The sequence below is a fragment of the Stegostoma tigrinum genome, chromosome 7 (assembly GCF_030684315.1).
Source record: "Stegostoma tigrinum isolate sSteTig4 chromosome 7, sSteTig4.hap1, whole genome shotgun sequence".
Lineage (NCBI taxonomy): Eukaryota > Metazoa > Chordata > Chondrichthyes > Orectolobiformes > Stegostomatidae > Stegostoma > Stegostoma tigrinum.
In genome coordinates, this window is record NC_081360.1 from 24,955,767 (window position 1) to 24,983,491 (window position 27,725).

The window sequence follows — 27,725 nt, forward strand, 5'->3', positions numbered from 1 at the left end:
TCATTTGTATAATTTAGTTCATGCCTTTTAAAAAAATTTTATGTAATAATTTTTTATGATTTTGTTTGTTAGAAGTACATGAACAAATCGACAAAAGACTAGTCTACATAGTAAATAAACATAAAAATAAAGCTTTGGTCTATCAAGCCAGTTTCCACACTAGAATCTGACTGCCATTGTTACCTTCAGCTGGGGTCAGAATAATATGCAACTATAGCTTCCACTATTTGCGTACGTCACATGTGTGCATGGATATATCAGAATCAATCATGTGACCACCGAATAAGCCTTCTAGCTTAGTTTCTGTTTGCAGTAAATGACCTGAAAGCAGTTAGCCCAGCGAACAACTGCAGAATAAAGATATAACTGCTGCCATAATACCTGGCAATGATCTACATGATTCGTTACCGATCGTCACACACAAACTGGATGTTTCTCGTTCCAATATGAAGCAATGGTGACGTTTGACAGCCACAAAGTAATGCATGTGCAATCTTGGCAAAGTTATCCGATGGCGAGACAGAATGAAATGCAGCTAGCTTTAATTGTGTTGAGGGCTTCAACGCTCGCACTCATGTGGCAGTCAGTGATAAGCTGTGACATGATGCAAATATTCCTAGCTGCCAGATACAATAAGGTTCATTAGCATATTCAATCTATACAAGGCACCAAACACAAGTAGATTTGAAGCAGAGAGCCTGGATAAAAATTAACCAGGAACTTGTGGTTGATGGTCACTTTAAAAAGTGCCGATTGGATCCTTCTTGTTGCTGCTGGTGTGTTTATCTATGCTCGATGAGCAACAATGTGAGCAGGAGCACTGAGTTGAGTTGGTCTCAAATCAATATCTCTAGCTGCTTGATATCATGAGCTTCCCACTTTACATTCGTTGCTATTCATAGCATGCAAAAGCCATTGCCAATATGTCATATGGTCCATCCCAACTGTTTAAGCACTCACTACAGATACAATTTTGAAGCTTAACAACACTTTCAATGTACAAAAGCATTGGTATTGATGATCCTAACTTCTTCCATTGCTAAAAGCCAGCCGTACACTCATTGGGGTACTTTTTCTTCCCCCAGAATTTGGTCTTTTTCAAAACAACCACATTCACACATGGACAATTCCACTATGCAATGAAGGTGAGTAGTGATATTAAAGCACTGAAATACTCACACGTTAAGGCATATCAATTTTATTCATATTATGATGTCTCTATCAGTTTAAATTTGTTTCATAGGGGCTAACTCCCAGCAAGACAGTTGCTACCTGAGAAATTAAATACGTTGATTAACCAAAATTGCAGCTTGAAAAAGGACGGGCCATGTGTGACTTGACTTTACAGAGTGCTGTACTCCTTGACCTGAATAAAAAGGTCAGTCCAGAAGCACCCACTGCAAACTTGCCTATCCAAGGTTGTTTTATGCTCAGCAGGGCATTTATTGGAGAGGACCACTCACTGTGGAGAGAGACTGGCCAATCTGAGTGGCCGGTAATTCTGAAGGCCAAGCACGTCTTGGTTTGAGTGGGGCTGATTGGGGGGTTCACAGTCAGAACCCAAAGAAATGGAAGCTATGTGATCCAAACTGACGGCCAATGCACGTGAGGGGAGAGCTTGGATGACTGACCCTGTCGAGGGGTGTGAAGGGCATAAAGGTAGGAGCGGGTCTGAGAGCTTGTTGGAGAGGTTTAAAGGGTAGTATATGACCTTGAAAGTGTTTGATTACATGAGGCAGTCAATTTGGAAACAAAAAATCTCTTACAATTCAGTTAACTCTGCTGACCATACCATGGTGTGATAAATATCACCACTATTTCTCTCACTCCACCCAAGCTGTTGGGGGCAATGGCAATAATCAGAAAGGTCATCGCTAAAAGTATAAATGAGTAATATAAACAGAACACTCATTTTTAAAATAATGCAGCCCAGTCAATGTTTTTGGTTCCAGTGTGGTTTCTAGATCAATCAAGTATATATTAGCAGAACTATTAACAAATGTGTTGTATATTTCTTACACATAATCCACAACATAGCATTCCCCCACAACCTTAGAACCCTTATGGCAAACTAACATTAGCAGAATGCAAGTGCCTTCTAGGCCCAACTGTCTGTGGATCAAGATTGGATAACAATTTTATGGAAAAATGTAGCATAGTTCCCTCAACACAGCCACAACTAAAAAAAAGACCTGGCAATGGAATGCAGATGTCTGCTGATCCACAATGGCAAAACATAACGGCCGTAACCTATCAGACTCAGTTAACTAACAAGGGGAAAAGCCCTGAACGGAATTCAACTACTTTCTCAAAAAGAGAGATGCGATTGCCCAGCTGCTCCTTACTGATTGCATAGGTACATCAGTAGAGTACGAGGGACAGGCTATCTGCCTGGTCACTCATTCAGATGTTGCATTGCACATGAAGATCACCAGGAGGGGAAACAGAGCTAAACATCATAAAAAGTTCCTGCTGGTGGCACTGTTGTGTTTGTCAGATGTTTTTAAGGCAAAGTGGCAGGGTTGTTTTGGCTAAAATCTTGCTGCATTATTTATGAGTAAGGTACCTTCATTTACACCTGACCTTGAATTTTTTTTTGCTGAAAACGATAGTGGCACAGCAAAAGTACCAAGCCATCTGGCATCTTGGAAAAATGACAAAACCTACTGTTTCAGACATAGTAGGAACTGCAGGAAGGCTGCCGTTTCGGGTCTAGACCCTTCTTCAGAAATGGGGGAAGGGAAGGGGGTTCTGAAATAAACAGGGAGAGAGGGGGAGGCGGATAGAAGATGGATAGCTGAGAAGATAGGTGGAGAGGAGACAGACAGGTCAAAGAGGTGGGGATGGAGCCAGTAAAGGTGAGTGTAGGTGGGGAATTAGGGAGGAGTTAGGTCAGTCCAGGGAGGACGGACAGGTCAAGGGGGCTGGATGTGGTTAGTAAGTAGGAAATGGGGGTGGGGCTTGAAGTGGGAGGAAGGGACGCTCGTTCCCGCCTCCTAACCGGTCCTTCCTCCCACCTATCCCCTCCTCCGACCTCAAGCTGCATCCCCATCTCCTACTTACTAACCTCATCCCACCCTTTTGACCTGTCCATCCTCCCTGGACTGACCTATCTCCTCCCTAATTCCCCACCTACACTCACCTTTACTGGTCCCATCCCCGCCTCTTTGACGTGTCTGTCTTCTCTCCACCTATCTTCTCCTCTATCCATCTTCTATCCGCCTCCCGCTCTCTCCCTATTTATTTCAGAACCCCCTTCCCTTCCCTCATTTCTGAAGAAGGGTCTAGGCCTGAAACGTGGGCCTTTCTGCTCCTCTTATGCTGCTTGACCTGCTGTGTTCATCCAGCTCTACACCTTGTTATCTTAAAACCTACTGTCTATTGCCTTAAGCAATGAGATTAAAGAACTGGGAATGAAACACAAATGGCCAAGAAGCAGGATCAGGTAGAGAGAAAAAGATTAGAGAAGGAAAGAAAGATTGGATTAAGAAAGAGAGAAAAGGAGGCAGTAAAGTGAAGAAATAATCATTTTTTTCTTTAATTTTTTTAAAGAATTAACTACATACAAGGATGAGAATCTACAATTCACTTTGTGCACCAGAAATGCTAATAGTATGGCATAAACACTTGCCAAGTTATTAAAAGTGCCCTTAGGCCATTAAGTACCACAGCTACGATTCAGACACAATGTTCAGCTATTTATGCAAATAGCGAAATTGTGTATTTCTGTCAGCAGGTTATTCAATTTACGGCTCACACCAGCCCTTTTTCTGTCAGAACCTGCTGTCTGATTTGTGCATTAATAAAATTGAACAATCATTAATTTTCCAGCACAATCTAGACCAATGAATCACAATGTTATCTGCTTGCAACAAACTTTGTCTCAGTTTTATTTAAAAAGCACGATGGGTCAGCATTGTGATCCTGAGCAGATATCTTGGCATAAATCTCCTAAAGAAGCATTTACTGTTGCTGCCATGGGAACATTACCACATCCCAAACTAAAATATTTGTCTGAAATGGAAATCATGATTTATAAACCAGATTACAAATATTGCTTTAATTTTCCAACTGGAGGCATTGCTATAAATGTTTCACATCTGAACTTAAAAGTGAACAAGTCTATGTGGGTTAATGAAAAACAACAAAAGGACTTATTCACTTTACGTGAAACAGGGTTTAGTAAAATGCCTGCTTTTTTCAGTGGCGATTTATTTTCCTTCATGAACAAACATTTCCAACTCTGCCTGAATTCATTTCATCTGCCAGAAGCTCTGTCTCCAGCACATTTTTTTTTGGAAGAACTGGAACATGGATGGAGGTATAGTTAAGGACTTGTTCTACTATTTCAATGAAATACAAAATGAGACAAATGCAAAATTCAATATATATCCCACCATTTGTAGACAATATATAGGTGAATCACTAAGAATTTGTTGCAACAGGTTTCACAAAGCAAACACTAGGGTCGGGTTACAACACGTCTCACAGAAGACTCGGACGTATGAAAATGTTGAAAGTGCTAATCGTTTTTAAAACAAACTTGGATTCGCAGAACAGAATCTCTCAGTCCTGTTACAACCAGTTTCTTCCCCCAGGCAGATGTCAAAGCAAAGCTTATCAAGATAATTTGATTAATCTCAATGAAGGTAGTTCTGCTATAATGTGTGTTTCGTTAACACGAATTGGCTGCAACGCGATTGATGAATAGTGGACATTTTTGGACAAAGTGAACATTTTGTTGTACAGGTGTAGCAATTTTCCTACAATGCGATTTTCTGTGGCAATTTTCCATAGTGCGATTTTCTAGCACGAGGTCATGCAAGAACAGAACTATTGCATTACAGGAGAACTAACCTGTACTGGAATATCACCTAGGGTTATAGATAAATCTTTTGAGATGTCAAAACAGATCCAAGTCAGTTGGTGAGACAGAAACCAAGATATCCTTTTTTTCTAGATGAGGGGTTACTTTGTGTTTGAAAATCAAAAGATTGCCCACGTGAGACAGATTAAGTGATTGCTTTTCATCTGGAGCAAAATGAGGCTCTGACCCCAAGATGAGTTTCTGGCACTCTCTTCCTGGGAAACGTGGTGGAGGCAGAGACCTCAGTATTTTTGAGGCAGCAGTAGAAGGATTCTGGTGGGCGCAGAGGTGAGAGTTTGTTGGGGTTAGTTGGGAATAGTCATTTGAGGTTTCAGATTTAGCCAGCCATGATCTGCAAAGGCACAAGGTGCTGAATGGCTTAGTCCTGCTTCTTGATTGTATATTTTTTAAAGACAAAGCATTTTCTTTTCCCGTATTTTTGATTGTGGACAAAAATGAGAAAATAACTCTTAAAATTGAAGGATTGCTGAAGGATTACTACAAATTTTCGAAGGCACTGCTTAAATAGGTGCTGATTCAAGAAGTATAAAGAGGAGTGCTGATGAACTGAAGCCAAAGATGTGTACAAATGGAGGTTTAGCCAGCAACAAGTAGCTGATTGATCTCAGAACTAGTGATCTGTTATCGATGACAAGGCCTTTTGTCTGCCAACAATTACATGATTGATACTCAAGGGGCTGAACACTTAAAACTGATCCCTGTAAAACACCAGTGGAAACCACATTCCATTCATTAAAAAATCCATTCACCAATACCAGAAATTGCTATGCAAACTGAGCTGATCTGGCAGCATCTGCAGAAAAAAAGCACAGTTGATGTTGATGGTCCAGTGACCCTTCTTCAGAAACTATAATCTTCCGAAATTATTACTTTTTGTTTGAAAGATGGCCATAGCTCTATTTTTCTTCTTTATCTTGCCCTCTAAGATACTACAAAAGCAGGAATTCTAGATCTGCAGTACCACCTTTTCTGTGTAGGATGTATCTACTCCATGGGTACAGGATTTTGCTTTTGAACACCTCTCACTGATTTGTCACCAATTTTCCTTCAAGAAACTATAACCAGGCCATCATTCATCTTTGTAACATTTGCTTTCTCCAACTTAGCAATTTTACTCTCATTCTATTATAGATTTATCATCATTATGGAAAGTAACAAACAGCATTATTATCACCAAATGCAATGCAGTCATCGAGTACTCTTCCACCTATCTGTAGAGTGTAATTTCCAAACACTTTATCTAGAATTGGGCCTTCACACATAGGATTTGTCACATATTGGTTGAAAAATCCTTTTCAATTCTGTGTAAGAACTTTATGTTCTCATATGTCTTTCATACTGTTTGTATCTTTGGGTAGTTAAAGTGCCCAATTATTACTACCTTCTTGGTTTTATATTCGGACCTTTGCCTACATATATGCTTTTTGAACTGGCTCCCATTATTTGAGGGTCCACAGTACAAATCTGACCTGTGGCTGTCTCTTTCTTTGTTTTTGAGCTCAACTCATATCACCTCATTTGATGCTTCAAATAGTAGATCGCAGCTAAGGTTTATTCTCAGCTAATAATACTGCACCCACACCTCACCCAGTCTCCCCTTCTATCCTCCCTGTAAACTCTTACAGACAGGAATGTTAGAATCTTAGAATCACTATAGTGTGGAAACAGGGCCTTTGGCCCAACAAGTCCACGCTGACGTTCAGAGCATCCCACACAAACTCATTCCCCAAACCCACCTAGTCTACACATCCCTGGACACTATGGGCAATTTAGCATAGCCACCTAGCCTGCACATCTTTGAACTGTGGGAGGAAGCCGAAGCGCCAGGAGGAAACCCACATTGACACAGGGAGAATGTGCAAGCTCCACATAGACAGTTGCCCAAGGGTGGTATCGAACCCGGGCCCCAGGTGCTGTGAGGTAGCAGTGCTAACCACTGAGCCACCGTGCCACCCTAAAAGTCCAATTCTGTGAAAGAATTTGTAAAAAGTGAACATACACTAGAAAATTGGTATCAGTCACCTCAGAGATGCATCCATAGTTATACAGCACAAAAACAGACTCTTCAGTTCAACCAGTCCATGCCGATCATAATCCAAAACTTAATTAGACCCACTTGCTTGTGCATGTCTGTATTCCTCCAAATGTTTCTTATTCATGTATTTATCCAAATGTCCTTTAAATGTTGCAACTGTCGCCGCATCTACCACTTCCTCTGGCAGTTCATTCCAGGCACGAGCTACTGTCAATATAAAAAAAGATGCCCCTCACATCTCTTTTAAAATCGCTCAACTCTCACCTTAAAATATGCCCCCTAGTCATGAAATCCCACATCTTTGGGAAAGGACATTTGTCATTTACTTTACCTGTACGCCTCAAGATTTTATAAACGTCTATAACCTCAATCTCCTACACTCCAGTGAAAAAAAGTCTCAGCCTATCCAGCGTCTCCGTTCCTGGCATGATCCTGGTAAATCTTTTGTGAACCCTGTCCAGCTTAATAATATCCTTCCTCTAACAGGGTGACCAGAGCTGGACATAGTACTCCAGAGGAGGTCTCACCAATGTCCTGTACAAGCTCAACGTTACGTTCCAACTCCTATACTAACACTGAGCAATGAGGGCAAGCGTGCTAAATGCCTTCTTAACCACCCAATATGTGATGCAAACTTTAAGGGATTATGTACCTGAGACCCTAGGTCTCTCTGTTCTACATCACTACCTAAGGTCCTACTTTTAATTTACAAGTCCTGCCCTTGTTTGTTTTACTACAATACAATACCTAAACTCGATCTGCCACTCATGAGCCCATTTACCCAATTATCAACATCTCTTGGTAATCTTAGATAACCTTCCTTCACAGTCCACTATACCATGAATTTTGGTGTCATCTGCAAACTTACTATCAATGTCTTCTACATTCTCATCTAAATCATTTATATAAGTGACAAACCGAAGTGGACCCAGCACTGATTTCTATGGAACACTGCTGGCAACAGGCCTCCAGTCTCAAAACAACCCTTTGCCATCACTCTCTTGTTTCCTGCCATCAAGACAATTTTGTATCCCTGAATCCCAGGTGAACAAGCTTTACTACTTAACACACCATGTGGAAACTTGTCAAAGGCTTTACTAAAATCCAAGTAAATAATGCCTCCACAGTAAAAGTGATGCAAGTATTCATTTAAAATCTCTCCCATCACCTGAGGGTTTGACACAAAGACAATCTAATTCATCTTAAAAGGGCCCTACTCTCTCTCCAGTTAGCATCTTTCTTTTAATGTACTTGTAGAATCTCTTTGGATTATCCTTAACCTTACCTGCCAATGCTATCTCATACCCAACTCTTTACTTTCCTGACTTCCTTCTTAAGAAAGCCCTACACTCTTTACATTGATTAAGAGATTCATTCAAACACAGTTGTCTATATCTAAGATAGTAAAGTGTAAAGCTGGATGAACACAGCAGGCCAAGCAGCATCTCAGGAGCACAAAAGCTGACTTTTCGGGCCTAGACCCTTCATCAGAGAGGGGGATGGGGTGAGGGTTCTGGAATAAATAGGGAGAGACGGGGAGGCGGACCGAAGATGGAGGAAAGAAGATAGGTGGAGAGGAGAGTATAGGTGGGGAGGTAGGGAGGGGATAGGTCAGTCCAGGGAAGACGGACAGGTCAAGGAGGTGGGATGAGGTTAGTAGGTAGGAGATGGAGGTGCGGCTTGGTGTGGGAGGAAGGGATGGGTAAGAGGAAGAACAGGTTAGGGAGGCAGAGACAGGTAGGACTGGTTTTGGGATGCAGTGGGGGGAGGGGACGAACTGGGCTGGTTTTGGGATCCGGCGGGGGAAGGGGAGATTTTGAAGCTGGTGAAGTCCACATTGATACCATTGGGCTGCAGGGTTCCCAAGCGGAATATGAGTTGCTGTTCCTGCAACCTTCGGGTGGCATCATTGTGGCACTGCAAGAGGCCCATGATGGACATGTCATCTAAAGAATGGGAGTGGGAGTTGAAATGGTTTGCGACTGGGAGGTGCAGTTGTTTATTGCGAACCGAGCGGAGGTGTTCTGCAAAGCGGTCCCCAAGCCTCCGCTTGGTTCCCCCAATGTAAAGGAAGCCACACCGGGTACAATAGATACAGTATACCACATTGGCAGATATGCAGGTGAACCTCTGCTTAGTATGGAAAGTCATCTTGGGGCCTGGGATAGGGGTGAGGGAGGAAGTGTGGGGGCAAGTGTAGCATTTCCTGTGGTTGCAGGGGAAGGTGCCGGGTGTGGTGGGGTTGGAGGGCAGCTAACAAGGGAGTCACGGAGAGAGTGGTCTCTCCGGAAAGCAGACAGGGGTGGGGATGGAAAAATGTCTTGGGTGGTGGGGTCGGATTGTAGATGGCGGAAGTGTCGGAGGATGATGCATTGTATCCGGAGGTTGGTGGGGTGGTGTGCGAGAACGAGGGGGATCCTCGTTCAGGGGGTCCAACACCATTCATGACCTCATCACCTCCAACACCATTCATCCAGCTTCACACTTTATTATCTTGGATTCTCTAGCATCTGCAGTTCCCATTATCACTGTCTATATCTAAAATAAGATTCTCTTTTATTCTTGACTAGAACCTCAATATCTTTATTCATCCATTGTTTCTTAATCTTACCAGCATAACCCTCACTCTAATGGGAACATAATGCCTCGGATCTCTCATCATCACACTACTGAAAGTCTCCCACTTGTCAGGCACCCTTTTACCTGCAAACAGTCTACTCCAATCAACTTTTGCAAGTTCTTGACTTACTCCACTAAATTTTGCCTTACTCCAATTAAAAACTTTAACTTTCATGGAAGGCTTATCCTTTTCCATTACCACTTTAAAACTAATAGAATTATGATCACTAGACCCAAAGTGTTTCCCTTCAGTCTCCTGCCCTGTCTTATTACCGAACAGAAGTTCGGGTTTCAGAGATAGTCGGAACTGCAGATGCTGGAGAATCTGAGATAACAAAGGTGTAGAGCTGGGTGAACACAGCAGGCCAAGCAGCATCAGAGGAGCAGGAAGGCTGACGTTTCGGGCCTATTTTATGAAGAAGGGTCTAGGCCCGAAATGTCAGCCTTCCTGCTCCTCTAATGCTGCTTGGCCTGCTGCGTTCATCCAGCTCTACACTTTGTTATTGCAGAAGTACAAATTTTGCTTCTTCTCAAGTTTTGACAAGTTTCCACAGGGTGTGTTAAGTAGTAAAGCTTGTTCACCTGGGATTCAGGGATACAAAATTGTCTTGATGGCAGGAAACAAGAGAGTGATGGCAAAGGGTTGTTTTGAGACTGGAGGCCTGTTGCCAGCAGTGTTCCATAGAAATCGGTGCTGTGTCCACTTCTGTTTGTCACTTATATAAATGATTTAGATGAGAATGTAGAAGACATTGATAGTAAGTTTGCAGATGACACCAAAATCGATAAAGAAAATTCTCTTGAATGCATTTAACAAATTCCTCACGATTCAAACCTTTATGATAGTCCCAGTCAATGTTTGAAAAATTTAAATCACCTATTATCACAATCTTATTATTCTAACATATATCTGAGATCTCTCTGCACATTTGTTCTTCAGTTTCCCTCTGACTATTCGGGGACCTGTAGGACAATCCCATCAATGTGATCATTCTTTTCTTATTTTGAATTTCATCCCATATATTTTCCGGCCAAATGGCTTAAAGTCTCCCTTAATAGAACTAGTAAATCTCCCCGCTAGGTTATCAGTCCCTTTTCAGTTCAGGTGAAAGCCATCCTTTATGAACAGGTCTTTCTGCCCGAGGATCCAAGGACCTGAATCCCTGAACTTTACACCACCTCTTCAGCCATTCATTTATCTCCTTTATCCTTTTATTCCTTCCCTCTTCAAGTTTGACACCGGGAGTAAACCAGAGATTACAATTTCTGTTGTTGTGTTCTTTAATCTTCAACCTAACCTCTTACATTAACACTGTAAAGCCTTTATCATTTTTCTAACTGAGTCATTTCTACTAATGTGTATAGTAACTTCTGGTTTCTCACTCTCCCCTTTAACAATATGCTTCAAATATTTAGAGACATCCTTAACCATGGCACCAGGAAGGCAACATACTATTCTAGATTCGCGCTCACGAAATTACAGCAGCAAATCCCTGGGTGGGGCAGGAAACAAACATTTTTCAGGCAGAAGTGATTTTGACCACTTCTGGTATTTTGTACCCACCCAGCCCACTAAGATGGATGTCTTTCTTGTTCAGGATGTTGCTGCTGTAAGCAAAGACCTGCCAAAAAGTCTGAGTCTTACAAGGTACCGTTGTTTACTCATGTGCACTGAACTGATCCTGTGTCAGCAAACTGTGTGCTGAGGCTGTATCTTCTACAAGCTGGAGCTAGCTGCATTTTCACAGCGTCTGTCCCATTAAGTAACAGACAGTTGCAGAGGTGAAGCTGCTGCACTTGTTGATGTTGTTCCTGTTGCTTGAGCTTTTTGTTCTGTTCCTGGAGATGGTTTTTACTTCCAGTGTCTGGATTGCCACTGCCAATGATCCTCTTGCCATATGCAAGGCACAGTTGCATAAGCTGTTTCTAGTGCTGCTGCACAGACAGAAAAAAATCCTAAATAACAGAAGTGGCCTCCGAAGTGTTGGAAATCTCCTGCAAAGCAGTTGAAGTGCATACTTCGAACAGATCCTGTGGGTAAAAACCTTTCATTTAGGCAAAGAAAAGCTGTCTTGAATAAGTACTCAGAAGTCTTTCAGCCTGTCAATTGCATAGTGTTCCAACCCTGGAGATTTTCAGACAACCTTGGAAGCAGAATGTATGGATCAAATTTTAGTCAACTGTAATTTTAAGCTGTTTTGATCACGGAGCAGGTTCCTGTTAAATACTCGACATGCCTACTCTTTATCAGCACATATACGTGATATGCCCCACTATACCTGTTCCCCTATATAAAGGGTTAAAATGATCGTCTTGTTCATTTAAGCCTCAACTTGAATTGCAAAACATAGTCCCTCTTAATGCAACGGTGTGGAGGTGCTAGTGTTAGACTGAAGTGGATGAGGTCAGAAATCACATGACACCAGGTTATAGTCCAACAGGTTGATTTCAGACTTTCAGTCCTCCTTCAGTGGTAGTGAGAGAGGTAGTATCAGACACAGAATTCATAAGTAAAAGATCAATGGGTCATACCACTGATGAGGATGTATTAAACAAACCTAAGATGCTGTTAATTTTTTACTTAGTTAGAAAGTTTTAATTGATTAATATGTGTATGTAAATCTCTAAATTCCTTTGTAGTCACTGTCCTGAGAGAACTGAAGGTTTCATAAGTGTAAAGAAGAGGTGACACTTTAAGTCAAACAATGCATGTTAGGTACGAGATAACGAAATGTGAGGCTGGATGAACACAGCAGGCCCAGCAGCATCTCAGGACCACAAAAGCTTTTGTGCTCTTGAGATGCTGCTGGGCCTGCTGTGTTCATTCAGCCTCACATTTCGTTATCTTGGATTCTCCAGCATCTGCAGTTCCCATTATCACATGTTAGGTATGAGGTCTTGTTTAGAACTTGTTCGTATTTTAGTTTGGAGTTAGACTGGTTTTATTTCTAACTCACAACTATGACCAACATTCTACTATGAACGATGTTAGAAATGGGAAAATAAAGCCTGCTGATGTAAATTTTCGTCCACTGCATTCACATCATTCCACAGGCTAGCTGCTAAAGCAATGAGTGAACTCAACAGTATGAAAGACAAAACAAAAACAAAGTGCTAGAGAAATTCAGCAGGTCTGGCAACAACTATGAAGACAGAAACTGAGTTAATGTGCTGAGTCCAACATGAAAGCTCTTTAGCATCCATAGTATTTTGCATTTAATAGGCCGAAGGGTACCTCAATAATCATGAGACTTTAATTTGAAAATAAACCTTTTCTTAATGTTTCAGCAATTCAGGCTCTCATGATTTAATACAATTTCAGATTTTTTGTTTAGAAAGTGTTTTTTGCCTCAAGTTTGAATAAAGCTATATGGATTTGAGGACGATAAAGTTTTAGTGAACTTCAATTTAAATGATTCAGTTAAAATAGTGGTTATTTAACAGACTAATAGGGATTGGTCTGGAATCAGAAACATGAATCCTCACGCAGATGCCATACTGATAGCAGCCATTGCTCTGGCAGAGCTGCCATTTAAGACAGCTGCTGACCTCTGATTGGTCAGTAACATTTAGCACACGCTACATCTGCCCTGTGGGGCCCTTGATCAGGCCTTGTCAGGCCCATTGCGGACCTGTCACGTGCCTACTTGGCACAAGAATGGTAGGCTTTCCTAAAGAGGTGAAATGTGGCTTTTGCTGCCTCTGCCTAGCTAACGGCCAACACTCCACAGGCTTCCACAACATCCCATTCAATGGCTCATAAGTCATGAGTGGGCACAACCAGGACAAGGGAAAGGGATGGCATACATGTCAGCTCCATAGAGAGTGGGATCACACACCAAGTTCCACTGCACGGGAGTCAGATGAGGATTTTAATGGGGTGGAGCACAGTAAAAGCTATTATGGACAGGCACACAGAAATGCTTGGAGTAGTGGATAACTTGCCAGAAAGCCTGCCATAACTATCATGGAGCATGAAGGACTCTGCTTCACACTCGTCACAAGGATTTGGAAAGAGTTTGAACACCATCCCTTCCAACATAGAAATGATGCCAAATCAATGAGAACAGTCGCCGCCCAACAATGACGCAGTATTTAGTGGTGTTGCATCAGCTTTGATTGCAGCACTAGCTGAAGGCAATCAATATCTGAATGCTGTGGTGAAAAGTCAGACTGAGGATATGAAATCTTGTTACTAGACTCCTCCTGTCATTGTCATGGATAACCATGCTCAAAGGGGCTTGGAAAGTCTCACAGCAGTCTATATTCCATCCATTGGCTATGTCAGTGGAGGTACCACTCCAAGGAATGGCACTAGCTCTGTGCAGCATGACCCTGTAGGTCCTCTCTCAACCTCCTAGCACTGCATCATACCAATAAGCCAATTAGCCAGGCATCCCACACTATTGCCAACTATGTCAAGGTGGTAGAGTACAAAGCTAGACCTTCTGGGCCTGAAGCTGAGGAATTCTCCATGAAAGCCTCTTGCAGTCTCTTCTTGCCATGCTGCAGCTACTGGAAAAGCACTGCATAGCAGGACAACGGGCAAGTTTCTAAATTTATTTGACTTTCTAAAATAATGTATGATAGCTGTTAGAATTTATGATGGATACAAAGACTTGTGAACTAATGAAAACAATTTTATAATCAACAAAATAAGATGCCAGCAAAAACAAACAGTCACATCCCTGAAGGGAGACAGAGTCTTGCCAAATGATGGAAGACAGTACATATGAATAGAACATAGAACATAGAACATAGAAAAGTACAGCACAGTACAGGCCCTTCAGCCCACGATGTTGTGCCGTGGAATAATCCCAATCCAAAAGTAAAATAACCTAACCTACATTCCCCTCAATTCACTGTTGTCCACGTCCATGTCCAGCAGTCGCTTAAATGTCACTAATGGCTCCGCTGCCACTGGTAAACTATTCCATATGCTCACAAGTACCTGGGTGAAGAACCTCCCACTGACGTCTCCTCTATACCTTCCTCCTAACACCTTAAAACTATGACCCCTCGAGGCAGTAAACCCTGCCCTGGGGAAAAGTCTCTGGCTATCGACTCTATCCATGCCTTTCATTACTTTGTACACCTCAAATGATGCACTCCATCGATTCTGAGCCACACACAGTGCTGTAATACTTCCGTACTGCCCTGTAATTGTGTGGCACTCCCTTAATTTTGACCCCCTTACACTGAGGCTGTGCCTCAGTATTTACCTCTGAAAATAATGCACTCCTACAGATCCGGCCCTCTGATGCTACTGCAATACCTTAGTTTTTATCGGCTCATCACGTGGTTAGCTTCAATGCTGATGCCATTACACGGAGGCAGTTTCTCAGAACTGACCTTCTAACAATGGCACTCCCTTAGGACTGTCTGTCAGATACAGCCACGCTGCCTCCGTTTTGACCCTCTCATCATGTGGCAGTCCTCAATTCTGAACTCCTCACAATGAGTCGCTAACTCAGTATTGACCCTCTGACAAAGGGGCACTCCCTTAGGGCTACAACATTCTTGTGCGATTAACATCAATCAAAATCTAAATCATAACAACTCACTGTTATATTAAAAAAAAATCATTTCTCCAGTTCACTCAGAATTGTTTCGACATTCATGTCTTCTGGTTGGCAGTAAAAAAATAACCTTCTCACCATCTAATCCCATCACAGCCTTTCAAATTTTGATCATTTTAGCCATAAGTCATAGCTTACAGAGAAGGCCCGTCAAGTCTCTGCTAATTCATTTACACGGGTCACACTTTCCAGCACTTGGCCAACAGCCTTGAATGTTATGACAGTTCAAGTGCTAATTGCATACTTTTCAGAAGTTGTGAGGCTTTTTGTCTCAACTAGCATTTCAGGCAGCATCCTCTTGACTCCCACCACCCTCTGCATGAAAAACATTTTTCTTAACTCCCCCCTAAACCTCCTGTCCTTCACCTTAACATTATGTCCACTGGTCATTGACCCTTCAGCTAAGAGGAAACTTCTGCTTCCTATCCATTCTGTCCTTGCCCGTTATAATCTTATACATTTCAATCAGATCCCCTCTCAGCCTTCCCTGCTCAAAAGTAAACAACCCCGTGCCTATCCAGTCTCTCTTCATAGCTAAGATGGTATCAGCCAGGCAATGTCCAATTGAATCTCCTCTGGAACGCTTCCAGTGCAATCACATCCGTCCTGCAGTGCTTTCACCAGAACTGCACACAGTCCTCTAGCTGTGACCGAAACAAAGTTGTGTAAAGCTCCAACATAACCATCCTTCTTATAATCTCCACCATCTGATAAGGGCAAGAGTCCCTTTTTTCTTCTTAACCACCCTATTAACTTGTTCTGCAGCCTTCAGGGATGTATGGACAAGCACCTCAAAATCCCTCTAAGCTCCTCACTGTTCTATTCATTATTGCACGGAAATATTCAGGAATGAGTTCCAATTTTAATTCTGTTGATTCAATAAAGTGAGTTTCAAGAAAATTTTGCAAGGCTGTGATTGGCTATATCTAAATTGCCCCCTCAGCCCAGTCGGTTTCAAAATGTTGCAGGCTACACAAAAGAAAAGAAAAATCTCAAAAGTGAACGTTCAGTTCTCCATTAGGGTCAATGTAGCCATTTTATTATTTTATATATTGCAGAAGAATTATAGAAGTTGAAAGAGGGCTGAAGGAACTGTCCTGTTTGCATTTATCATCTAAAAGAAAGCTACAATTGATTGAACTTTTGAGCTCATCTCAGAATTTTCATCAGTGCTAACGAATGGACAGTCGTATGAGTGCGAGTGACAGCAAGTACAACAGACAAAATATCCAATTCAAATCATAACTGATAAAATACTGTTAGATATTAAGCAGTACAGGTGAATCCCTAGCACAAGAAAGACTGAGAGATAATGGGAACTGCAGATGCTGGAGATTCCAAGATAATAAAATGTGAGGTTGGATGAACAGAGCAGGCCAAGCAGCATCTCAGGAGCACAAAAGCTGACGTTTCGGGCCTAGACCCTTCATCAGAGAGGGGGATGGGGGGAGGGAACTGGAATAAATAGGGAGAGAGGGGGAGGCGGACCGAAGATGGAGAGTAAAGAAGATAGGTGGAGAGAGTGTAGGTGGGGAGGTAGGGAGGGGATAGGTCAGTCCAGGGAAGACGGACAGGTCAAGGAGGTGGGATGAGGTTAGTAGGTAGCGGGGGGTGCGGCTTGGGGTGGGAGGAAGGGATGGGTGAGAGGAAGAAACGGTTAGGGAGGCAGAGACAGGTTGGACTGGTTTTGGGATGCAGTGGGTGGGGGGGAAGAGCTGGGCTGGTTGTGTGGTGCAGTGGGGGGAGGGGACGAACTGGGCTGGTTGAGGGATGCCCATTCTCTTGATGACATGTCCATCATGGGCCTCCTGCACTGCCACAATGATGCCACCCGAAGGTTGCAGGAACAGCAACTCATATTCCGCCTGGGAACCCTGCAGCCATATGGTATCAATGTGGACTTCACCAGTTTCAAAATCTCCCCTTCCCCTACTGCATCCCTCAACCAGCCCAGTTCGTCCCCTCCCCCCACTGCACTACACAACCAGCCCAGCTCTTCCCCCCCACCCACTGCATCCCAAAACCAGTCCAACCTGTCTCTGCCTCCCCAACCGGTTCTTCCTCTCACCCATCCCTTCCTCCCACCCCAAGCCGCACCCCCCGCTACCTACTAACCTCATCCCACCTCCTTGACCTGTCCGTCTTCCCTGGACTGACCTATCCCCTCCCTACCTCCCCACCTACACTCTCTCCACCTATCTTCTTTACTCTCCATCTTCGGTCCGCCTCCCCCTCTCTCCCTATTTATTCCAGTTCCCTCCCCCCATCCCCCTCTCTGATGAAGGGTCTAGGCCCGAAACGTCAGCTTTTGTGCTCCTGAGATGCTGCTTGGCCTGCTGTGTTCATCCAGCCTCACATTTTATTAACAAGAAAGACTGAGCTTTCTTTTGGGAGAGACCAACGACAGTGAACCTAAGAAAAATTTAAGACAAGACCCAACATTTGGAACATTAGTGATAATAGGAACTACAGATGCTGGAGAATCCAAGATAATAAAATGTGAGGCTGGATGAACACAGCAGGCCCAGCAGCATCTCAGGAGCACAAAAGCTGACGGTTTGGGCCTAGACCCTTCATCAGAGAGGGTTCCCAGCAACTCATATTCCGCTTGGGAACCCTGCAGCCCAATGGTATCAATGTGGACTTCACCAGCTTCAAAATCTCCCCTTCCCCCACCGCATCCCAAAACCAGCCCAGTTCGTCCCCTACCCCCACTGCACCACACAACCAGCCCAGCTCTTCCCCTCCACCCACTGCATCCCAAAACCAGTCCAACCTGTCTCTGCCTCCCTAACCTGTTCTTCCTCTCACCCATCCCTTCCTCCCACCCCAAGCCGCACCTCCATCTCCTACCTACTAACCTCATCCCACCTCCTTGACCTGTCCGTCTTCCCTGGACTGACCTATCCCCTCCCTACCTCCTCACCTATACTCTCCTCTCCACCTATCTTCTTTTCTCTCCATCTTTGGTCCGCCTCCCCCTCTCTCCCTATTTATTCCAGTTCCCTCTCCCCATCCCCCTCTCTAATGAAGGGTCTAGGCCCGAAACGTCAGCTTTTGTGCTCCTGAGATGCTGCTGGGCCTGCTGTGTTCATCCAGCCTCACATATGGAACATTACCTCTTTATTGGCTTTCACTTTCTTTTTTTTCTTCTTTTTCTTCTCCTCATTTTTGTCCTTTTTCTCTTTCTTTTTCTTTCTCCTTCCACCTTGTGCAGCAAATTCTTGAAGCACCTGAGTAAAGTGGGTAAGTTATTAAAGCACAAGTTAACTTCTTTAAAAACCCTGATTTTTTAAAAACAAGATTAGAGACCATGCAGAAAGGAAGAAGAACAAAAAGCAAGAGTGAGCATTCTGTCCCCCTTCAAGCAAAATGCATGGAAACACGGAAGCATATTAACTAGGTATGCATTGTTAGTCAAATACCTTCATTCAATGCTAATATTATGCATTTTTCATGCTGGCTGCTATTATTACCATGTCTCAAAAGATACTGTTACAAATACAACATTCGTAAGATGGCTATGTCATTGTTTTTAAATTCCAGCTAAACCGAAGAAATGAAAGGATGCTTCACTTGATTTACTGAGAAAATGCCATCACATCTGTACCGACAGTGCTATCTTCCCCACTCCCAAGCTATCCATTCAACTCATGTGAAAAGGATAACATCAAAATTACTACAGTTTTGAAGAGGAGTCACATCAGCCTTGAAATGTGAACACTGTTTCTCTCTCCACAGATTCTGGCAGAGCTGCTGACTTTCTCCAGCACTTTCTGTCTTTATTATGAACGTTAAGATGGTTCTGATTAATGTTGGCAGGATCTCTGCATCCACAGCTTTGCTGGGACCTTTGACACTTTTTGGCTTCCCCTGCACTATTTTCAATTCCCTGTAAATTTTGGGGCCAATAAATTCTTGTAATGTTTGAATTTAAATGTACAATAACCAATCCAGTACAGCACTAGAACTGTATATTGAAGTTCCCATCTTAATTCAGATAAAAAGTTACACAATCTAGAAATGGCAACAACGTGCAACAGAATGAAAGCTCTATCTTGATCACGGGATCACTGGTTCAAAGCTGCAAGCTATTCTCAACAAGGTTTACTGGGTAGAAATAGTTAGCAAGAAACTTGGACGACCTTTTCTTCTCCTTAATGTCCTAACTTGAAAGCTACAGCTTGCCGATTGATGCCACTGATAATATCTGCATGCATGTTGAATTTTAAGTTATATGGTAAAACACAATAACAAAAGTCAACATACTGGCTATTTAAACAATTCCAGTCTTTAGCCTGAATTGTATCACAACAAATACCTGAACACAACACTTCAGTAAATCTAGAAAATTACCTCTTGTGGAGTCTTTGAAGCAAAAATAGCTGCGGAACCTCCTTTCTCTGCATCAGGGAAATCAGGGAATCTCCCAGTTGTGTTTCTGGATTGAAGAAACAAATGTCAGCACTTAAAAAGTAGCAACAATTCTCCAAATTAACCAAGTGTTAATATCTTGGAGTATGCAAGAAGGTAAAAATTGGATGTAACAAAGTGTGGAGCTGGATGAACACAGCAGGCCAAGCAACATCTCAGGAGCACAAAAGCTGATGTTTCGGGCCTAGACCCTTCATCAGAGAGGGGGATGGGGAGAGGGAACTGGAATAAATAGGGAGAGAGGGGGAGGCGGACCAAAGATGCAGAGAAAAGAAGATAGGTGGAGAGAGTATAGGTGGGGAGGTAGGGAGGGGATAGGTCAGTCCAGGGAGGACGGACAGGTCAAGGGGATGGGATGAGGTTAGTAGGTGGGAAATGGAAGTGCGGCTTGAGGTGGGAGGAGGGGATAGGTCAGAGGAAGAACAGATGAGGGAGGTGGGGACGAGCTGGGCTGATTTTGGGGTGCAGTGGGGGGGAAGGGAGATTTTGAAGCTTGTGAAATCCACATTGATACCATTGGGCTGCAGGGTTCCCAAATGGAATATGAGTTGCTGTTCCTGCAACCTTCAGGTGGCATCATTATGGCACTGCAGGAGGCCCAGGATAGACATGTCGTCTCAGGAATGGGAGGGGGAGTTGCAACGGTTCGCAACCGGGAGGTGCAGTTGTTTATTGCGAACTTAGCGTAGATGTTCTGCAACGCGGTTCCCAAGCCTCCGCTTGGTTTCCTCAATGTAGACGAAGCCACAACGGGTACAGTGGATGCAGTATACCACATTGGTAGATGTGCAGGTGAACATCTGCTTGATGTGGAAAGTCATCTTGGGGCCTGGGACAGGGGTGAGCGAGGTGGTGTGGGGGCAAGTGTAGCACTTCTTGCAGTTGCAGGGGAAGGTGCCAGGTGTGGTGGGGTTGGAGGGGAGTGTGGAGCGGACAAGGGAGTCCCGGAGAGAGTGGTCACTCCGGAAGGCAGACAAGGGTGGGGTTGGAAAAATGTCTTTAGTGGTGGGGTTGGATTGTAGATGTGCTGTTTTCTGGGAATGAACAACGTCTGAGAGCCCAGCCCTCCTGCCTATTCAGATGGAGAGGGCAGAGGTACATTTGGTGCTGCCACCTCATTAAAGACAGCAGCATTGGGTCAAGTGGCTCCAGAACTGTTGGCTGTATCTCACTTTGTGTAGAAAATAGCAGTGTCATATTGACAGTATGGCATAGCGTCAGAGCCATTACAAGACAAAGGGAAGCTATCAAACCCATTGACTCTATGTTGGCTTTCTATAAAGCAGTCAATTCAGTTCCAAAGTTCTACCCTATCCCCTTGGTTTTGCGCAAGAGTTGATCTCGGAGTTCTCATCTAATTTCCTCTTGAAATTACTGATGAGAATTTTTCCACAATTCTACTCTCGCAACATATAAGAAACGTTTGGATGAGTGCTTAAAATGCTGGGCAAAGAAGGCTGTGAACCAAGTGTAGGCAAATGGGATTAGTGTAGTTTGGGGTTTACTGGTCAGTATAGACATAGTAGGCCGAAAAGCCTGTTTCTGTTATATGACACAATGACTCACAATCTTTCAAAAAATGTGGTGTCCAGAATTGGATGCAATGCCCTAATTGGAGTCTAATTAGAATTTTATCGATATAACAAAATCACAGGATTGTCATGATGCAGAAGTGAACCATTCATCCCATCATGCCTGTACTGACTCTCTGAGCATTTTAGCTTGGTAACAAACTCCTGCTATTTCCTCAGAATTGTGTCCAATTTACAGCATCCAATGCCCTCTAGAATTCCTCAATTGAACCTGCTTCCACAACATTGCCAGAACGTAACTACTTGCCATGTGAAGTAAATTTTCTTGACCTTACACTAAGAAAGCACTTTAAAACTGTGTCTTCTGGTTCTCTATGTTCTTAAACCAAGGATGGTTTTTCATGATGTACTATATCCAGGTCCCTTATGATTTTGCAACTCCTTTGTAATAACTTGCCTGCTTCTATACTCAGAATTCTCTTTATGAAACTCAAGATGCCAAATGCTAATTATTGTATAACAGATCGGAGGCACAGGCAGACTGAACTCTCGTACTACTCACCATTCACGACGTCATTTGTTTTAAAATGACCCACAGCAACACACATACACACTCCAAGATAATAAAATGTGAGGCTGGACGAACACAGCAGGCCCAGCAGCATCTCAGGAGCACAAAAGCTGACGTTTCGGGCCTAGACCCTTCATCAGAGAGGGGGATGGGGTGAGGGTTCTGGAATAAATAGGGAGACAGGGGGAGGCGGACCGAAGATGGAGAGAAAAGAAGATAGGTGGAGAGGAGAGTATAGGTGGGGAGGTAGGGAGGGGATAGGTCAGTCCAGGGAAGACGGACAGGTCAAGGAGGTGGGATGAGGTTAGTAGGTAGGAAATGGAGGTGCGGCTTGGGGTGGGAAGAAGGGATGGGTGGGAGGAAGAACAGGTTAGGGAGGCAGAGACAGGCTGGGCTGTTTTTGGGATGCAGTGGGTGGAGGGGAAGAGCTGGGCTGGTTGTGTGGTGCAGTGGGGCAAGGGGAGATTTTGAAGCTGGTGAAGTCCACATTGATACCATTGGGCTGCAGGGTTCCCAAGCGGAATATGAGTTGCTGTTCCTGCAACCTTCGGGTGGCATCATTGTGGCACTGCAGGAGGCCCATGATGGACATGTCATCTAAAGAATGGGAGGGGGAGTGGAAATGGTTTGCGACTGGGAGGTGCAGTTGTTTATTGCGAACCGAGCGGAGGTGTTCTGCAAAGCGGTCCCCAAGCCTCCGCTTGGTTTCCCCAATGTAGAGGAAGCCACACCGGGTACAGTGGATGCAGTATACCACATTGGCAGATGTGCAGGTGAACCTCTGCTTAATGTGGAATGTCATCTTGGGGCCTGGGATAGGGGTGAGGGAGGAGGTGTGGGGGCAAGTGTAACATTTCCTGCGGTTGCAGGGGAAGGTGCCGGGTGTGGTGGGGTTGGAGGGCAGCGTGGAGCGAACAAGGGAGTCACGGAGAGAGTGGTCTCTCCGGAAAGCAGACAGGGGTGGGGATGGAAAAATGTCTTGGGTGGTGGGGTCGGATTGTAAATGGCGGAAGTGTCGGAGGATGATGCATTGTATCCGGAGGTTGGTGGTATACTGCATCCACTGTGCCCGGTGTGGCTTCCTCTACATTGGGGAAACCAAGCGGAGGCTTGGGGACCGCTTTGCAGAACACCTCCGCTCGGTTCGCAATAGACAACTGCACCTCCCAGTCGCAAACCATTTCCACTCCCCCTCCCATTCTTTAGATGACAATGTCCATCATGGGCCTCCTGCAGTGCCACAATGAGGCCACCCGAAGGTTGCAGGAACAGCAACTCATATTCCGCTTGGGAACCCTGCAGCCCAATGGTATCAACGTGGACTTCACCAGCTTCAAAATCTCCCCTTCCCCCACCGCATCCAAAAACCAGCCCAGCTCGTCCCCTCCCCCCACTGCACCACACAACCAGCCCAGCTCTTCACCTCCACCCACTGCATCCCAAAACCAGTCCAACCTGTCTCTGCCTCCCTAACCTGTTCTTCCTCTCACCCATCCCTTCCTCCCACCCCAAGCCGCACCTCCATTTCCAACCTACTAACCTCATCCCACCTCCTTGACCTGTCCGTCTTCCCTGGACTGACCTATCCCCTCCCTACCTATACTCTCCTCTCCACCTATCTTCTTTTCTCTCCATCTTCGGTCCGCCTCCCCCTGTCTCCCTATTTATTCCAGAACCCTCACCCCATCCCCCTCTCTGAAGAAGGGTCTAGGCCCGAAACGTCAGCTTTTGTGCTCCGGAGATGCTGCTGGGCCTGCTGTGTTCATCCAGCCTCACATTTTATTATCTTGGATTCTCCAGCATCTGCAGTTCCCATTATCACTCACACATACACTCTCCCTTGTCTTTCTTGCAATTCATGTAAATATTAATGTCCAGTGAGGGTTCGTTCATTCAGCAGTTTGTGTTCTGGCATGTTCAGATCGCTGAAGGCAAGAGTTGCAGAATTCATTTCACGTGGTGGATGACATAACAAGATTGTGTTGATATAAAGTTGCTTTGCGGGCAAATAGAAGAATCCTCTGGAAATAGGGTTCATGGGGACTTGAACAGACTGTTAGCTAAGTTCATGGCAATTTATCCAGACTGGAAGCTTTAAAAAAAGCAGACCAAAACAAGCATTCAGGAATTTAAATTAAAGCGCTTCAAACACCAGAGGAATTTTGATGCAACTTTGCCCAGGAATGAGTCAGTTGGATTATGAAAGCCAACTCTGCACCTTTAGTCAAAATTCATTGTTTAGCTTATGGAGCTAGACGGTTGTTACTAGTGTCTCTGTAGACTTACTGACTATCAATTATATTTCTTTGTTTTTCAGACTGAAGGTTGGTACTACCTTTTATTTGGCTGTACTTGTGACCCAATAACAATAGTTGCAAGGTTTCACAAAGGTCACGGTTTAGCTACGTCCTTGTAATTATACTGCTTGAAATTTCTGGAGCCGACTTGAAAATGATACGATCAGTAGCAGCCATTTCAGTCCAGCTAAGTCAATTTTTATAGGAGCACAGAACAGGCGTAGGCTATTCAGCCTCTCAAACCTGTTCAGCCATTCAATGATATGATAGATGATCGGTGGCCTAATTCCATACACCTGCCTTTGTCCCATGTCCCTTAATACCATTGTTAAACAAAAATTTATTTATCTCAGATTTAAAGCCCACAATTGATCGCGTATCAAATGTCATTTGTTGAAGAGAGTTCCAAACCTCTACCATCCTTTGTGTGTGCGCGTGCTTTCTAACATCTCTCCTGCTTAGTCTGGCCCTAACATTTAGACCATGCCCACCCTTCACCCAATTCTACAATCTCCAACCCATGGAAAGAGTTATCCTTATCAGCGTCTTTTCCTGTTAATAGATAAAGGCTTTAATTAAATCACCATTTAACCTTCTAAATTCCAGAGAAATTAGGCTTTATTCATATATTTCTCCTCATAACTTAACCCCTGAAGAGCAGGTATCTTTCTTGTTCACCCCAGCCATAACCCTCTGAAAGTGCGGTGGCCAAATGCTCACAGTGCTCCAAGTGGGATCTAACCAGGGTTTTGAATAACTGCAGCAGAACTTCTGTGTCCTCTATTCCTCTCAATATAAAGGCCAGCATTCCATTATCTTCTCGATTCCTTTCTGCGACTCAATGCCCAGCGGCTTTGGACATACACCTTATTTAATTTCATGGACAATAAAGTGTGGAGCTGGAGGGACACAGCAGGCCTGGCAGCATCAGAGGAACAGGAAAGCTGACATTTCAGGTCTGGACCCATCTTCCAAAATTCCGAAATGTCAGCTTTCCAGTTCCTCTGATGCTGCCTGGACTGCTGTGGTCCTCCAGTTCCACACTGTTGTCTCTGGCATCAGCATCTGCAGTTCTTGCGATCTCAGTTACTAAACTACATACTTGCTGGAAAGTGCCCTGATCTTTCCTTTATTGGTTCAAAATGAAAAACCTCACCATTATTTACAGAAGTATAACTTTGTTTATACAATTTCGATTATTTTATGTCTTGTGGACATAACAGTTACTTACACTATCAATACAGATACAGGGACAGGCACATTAAGTTCTACGACACTCTTTAGGACAGTGCCATTACATTTACATTGCCTCTCCATATCCCACCTGCCAAAATATATCACCACACAGTTGTCAGTGTTAAATTCCATTTTCGCCTTGTGTGTTCATTCTGTTAGCTGATGTTCTGTTTGTAATTGATTAACATCCATTTGTTTCCTACACCTTGAAGTTTTTGTTCCCATCAGCAAATTATGAAATTTTACTTTGTATACCAAATTCCAAGTGAATTATACAGATCAGTGGTCCTAACATGGAATCTTAGGAAACATCACTGCCTGCCATCTAATAATCCGAAAAATATTCATTTACTCCTTAAGTTTTCTGTCCTTAAGTGTCCTTAGAATATTGACACTTCCATTCTATGAGCTTCAACTTTATTAATCTACCTTTCGTGGTACTTTGTTAACTGCTGTATTGAAATCTGTGGATAACATCAACTGCAATTCTTTCACCAACCGTCCTTGTTACTTCAACAAAACATTCAATTAGACGTGCTATGTGTAATCTGTCTTTTACTGGTCTGTGATGGCTCTCCATAGTGTGGTGCCACTAGGATCAATGATGTGACCTTAGCTATCTACAATGTATACTAATAGCCGAGGAGGCATAGAAAGAAATGTAACTAAATTTGCAAATCATACAATATTAGATGTGAACACCTAAGAGCACAAAGAAACTGCAAAGTGAAACAGGAGGTAGTTAAGTGAGTAGACAACAAGATGGCACATGAAGTCTAAAGTGGGGATGTGTCAGCTTATTCACTTGGGAAGTAAGAAGCACAACATTTATAAACTTGGGGCACTCATACAAGGAACACAAAGTTAAAAAGTACGTATAGTAAGCAATCGGGAAGTTAAATGGCACATTTGGCATTTATTGGTAGAGAACGAGAGGACAAGAATAGGAAGTCAAATTAAAATTTCATGGAGCTTTAGTGGAACCACTGCTGAAGTACTGTGTGCAGTTTTGGTCCACTATTAAGGAAAGATATACCGTAGAAGTTTTATTATCCGTACATGAAGGGCGTAGGAATACAATGCAATATGGGACAATGCTTGTGGCATGAACTTCAAAAAATGAAATATAAAACAACATGCACAAACTCAGGAAGTAAAGAAAAGTAATATTTTTACTTCTATTCATTAACAATATCTACAAATGTAAACAAAAGTCTCACAAAGTATAGCAGACTAGATGACTGGGCCTCAGTACAATTAAGCATAAAATAATTTATTAAATAAACTCCTTATCTCAGTTTGAAGACTTACCTTCTATTTTTACTGATTAGAGTGAAGAATTGCAATTGCAAAACCTCTTATTCAGTGCAACAGCCTGCCTTCTAATAAATTCAATCAATGTATCAAAAAGATACTTATGTAAGTTATTTCCTCTTCTCCACGGAATTCCTTTTCAGGATCTTTTGTCTTTTAAGGCTTCACACTGTACACAATTTCTGCATCACTAAAAATCTAAGTCAATTCAGACTCATGCCAGCTTCAATATTTTCATGTAATTTTGTGAAGTGTATCAGTTAGGTGTGTTGAATTCACCATTTCCACTGTTTCAGGTATTTTTGTATTTGTTCTACATCTTGATTAAATATATCAACATCATCAATATCAGAGCAGTCTTAAATACAGCAAACATAAAACTTGTAACAGGTTTCTCCAAGTACTCCTCAGGCCACATTTGAAGCTGTAATCTTTATTCTATAAACAGATTGAAAGTCTTGTATAGAATCTTCATGGTTGACTAAGTTTCTCAGGAAGCCTCTTGTGTAACAGCATTTTATATTCTGCATAACATCCTGGTCTATAAAGTTGAATTAATGAGTAGGCAGGAAATTGATAAAAATATGACCAATTACTGACTCAGATTCATGAGGATAAAGAATCAACAATACACTAATGTTCTAATCTTCAGACTGGCCTAATTTTCTAATATGTTCTTTCGCTGTGACTGGGAAAACACTGAAATAACTATTCTTGACAAACTGCTTTTCATTACTGTGCACTTGTTATTTAACGTAACTGTGCAACGTCTAAGCAGCCTCAAAAGTTAAATGTTCCAACCATCAAAATGTTTTACATTGTGTGAATCTGCAATATTCACATACCTAAGCACTGCAATTCCATCTTTATACTATTTAAAACTTATACAGCCAGATTCACTCTCACCTGCTAGCATTGAATTTGGCAAACAGTAACATAAGCCAGTTTCAAGTTCTTTACAAATTTGATGAAGGAAGAGAATATGTTCAATAATTATTTTGTGAAAAATGTACAGCTTCATGGTCAGCTGATTTTTGTTCACTGAACTCTCGTAACCTACTCATACGTTGCAATTCAAAAGACAAAAGGCATCCACCCGCAATGGACAGAGATCAGTCAATATAATTTTCTCCAGTTATTTTGGCTTTTTTTAATGAGTATTGGGTGAGAGATTGAGGCGCCTCTGAAATTTTCAATGAAACCCACTCATGTAGAACGCA

General features: G+C 43.1%; 1 protein-coding gene across 1 annotated transcript in view; it reads right to left on the reverse strand.

The window, feature by feature from the left end:
* iqca1 (IQ motif containing with AAA domain 1) overlaps window positions 1–27,725 on the reverse strand; it is a 161,723-nt gene that overhangs the window by 96,223 nt on the left and 37,775 nt on the right. Inside the window, exons 7-8 of the mRNA XM_059647116.1 lie at window positions 19,478–19,562; window positions 18,241–18,354 (exon numbers count right to left, since the gene is read on the reverse strand). Coding sequence (XP_059503099.1) covers window positions 18,241–18,354; window positions 19,478–19,562 — 199 coding nt within the window. The remainder of the gene's footprint in view (window positions 1–18,240; window positions 18,355–19,477; window positions 19,563–27,725) is intronic.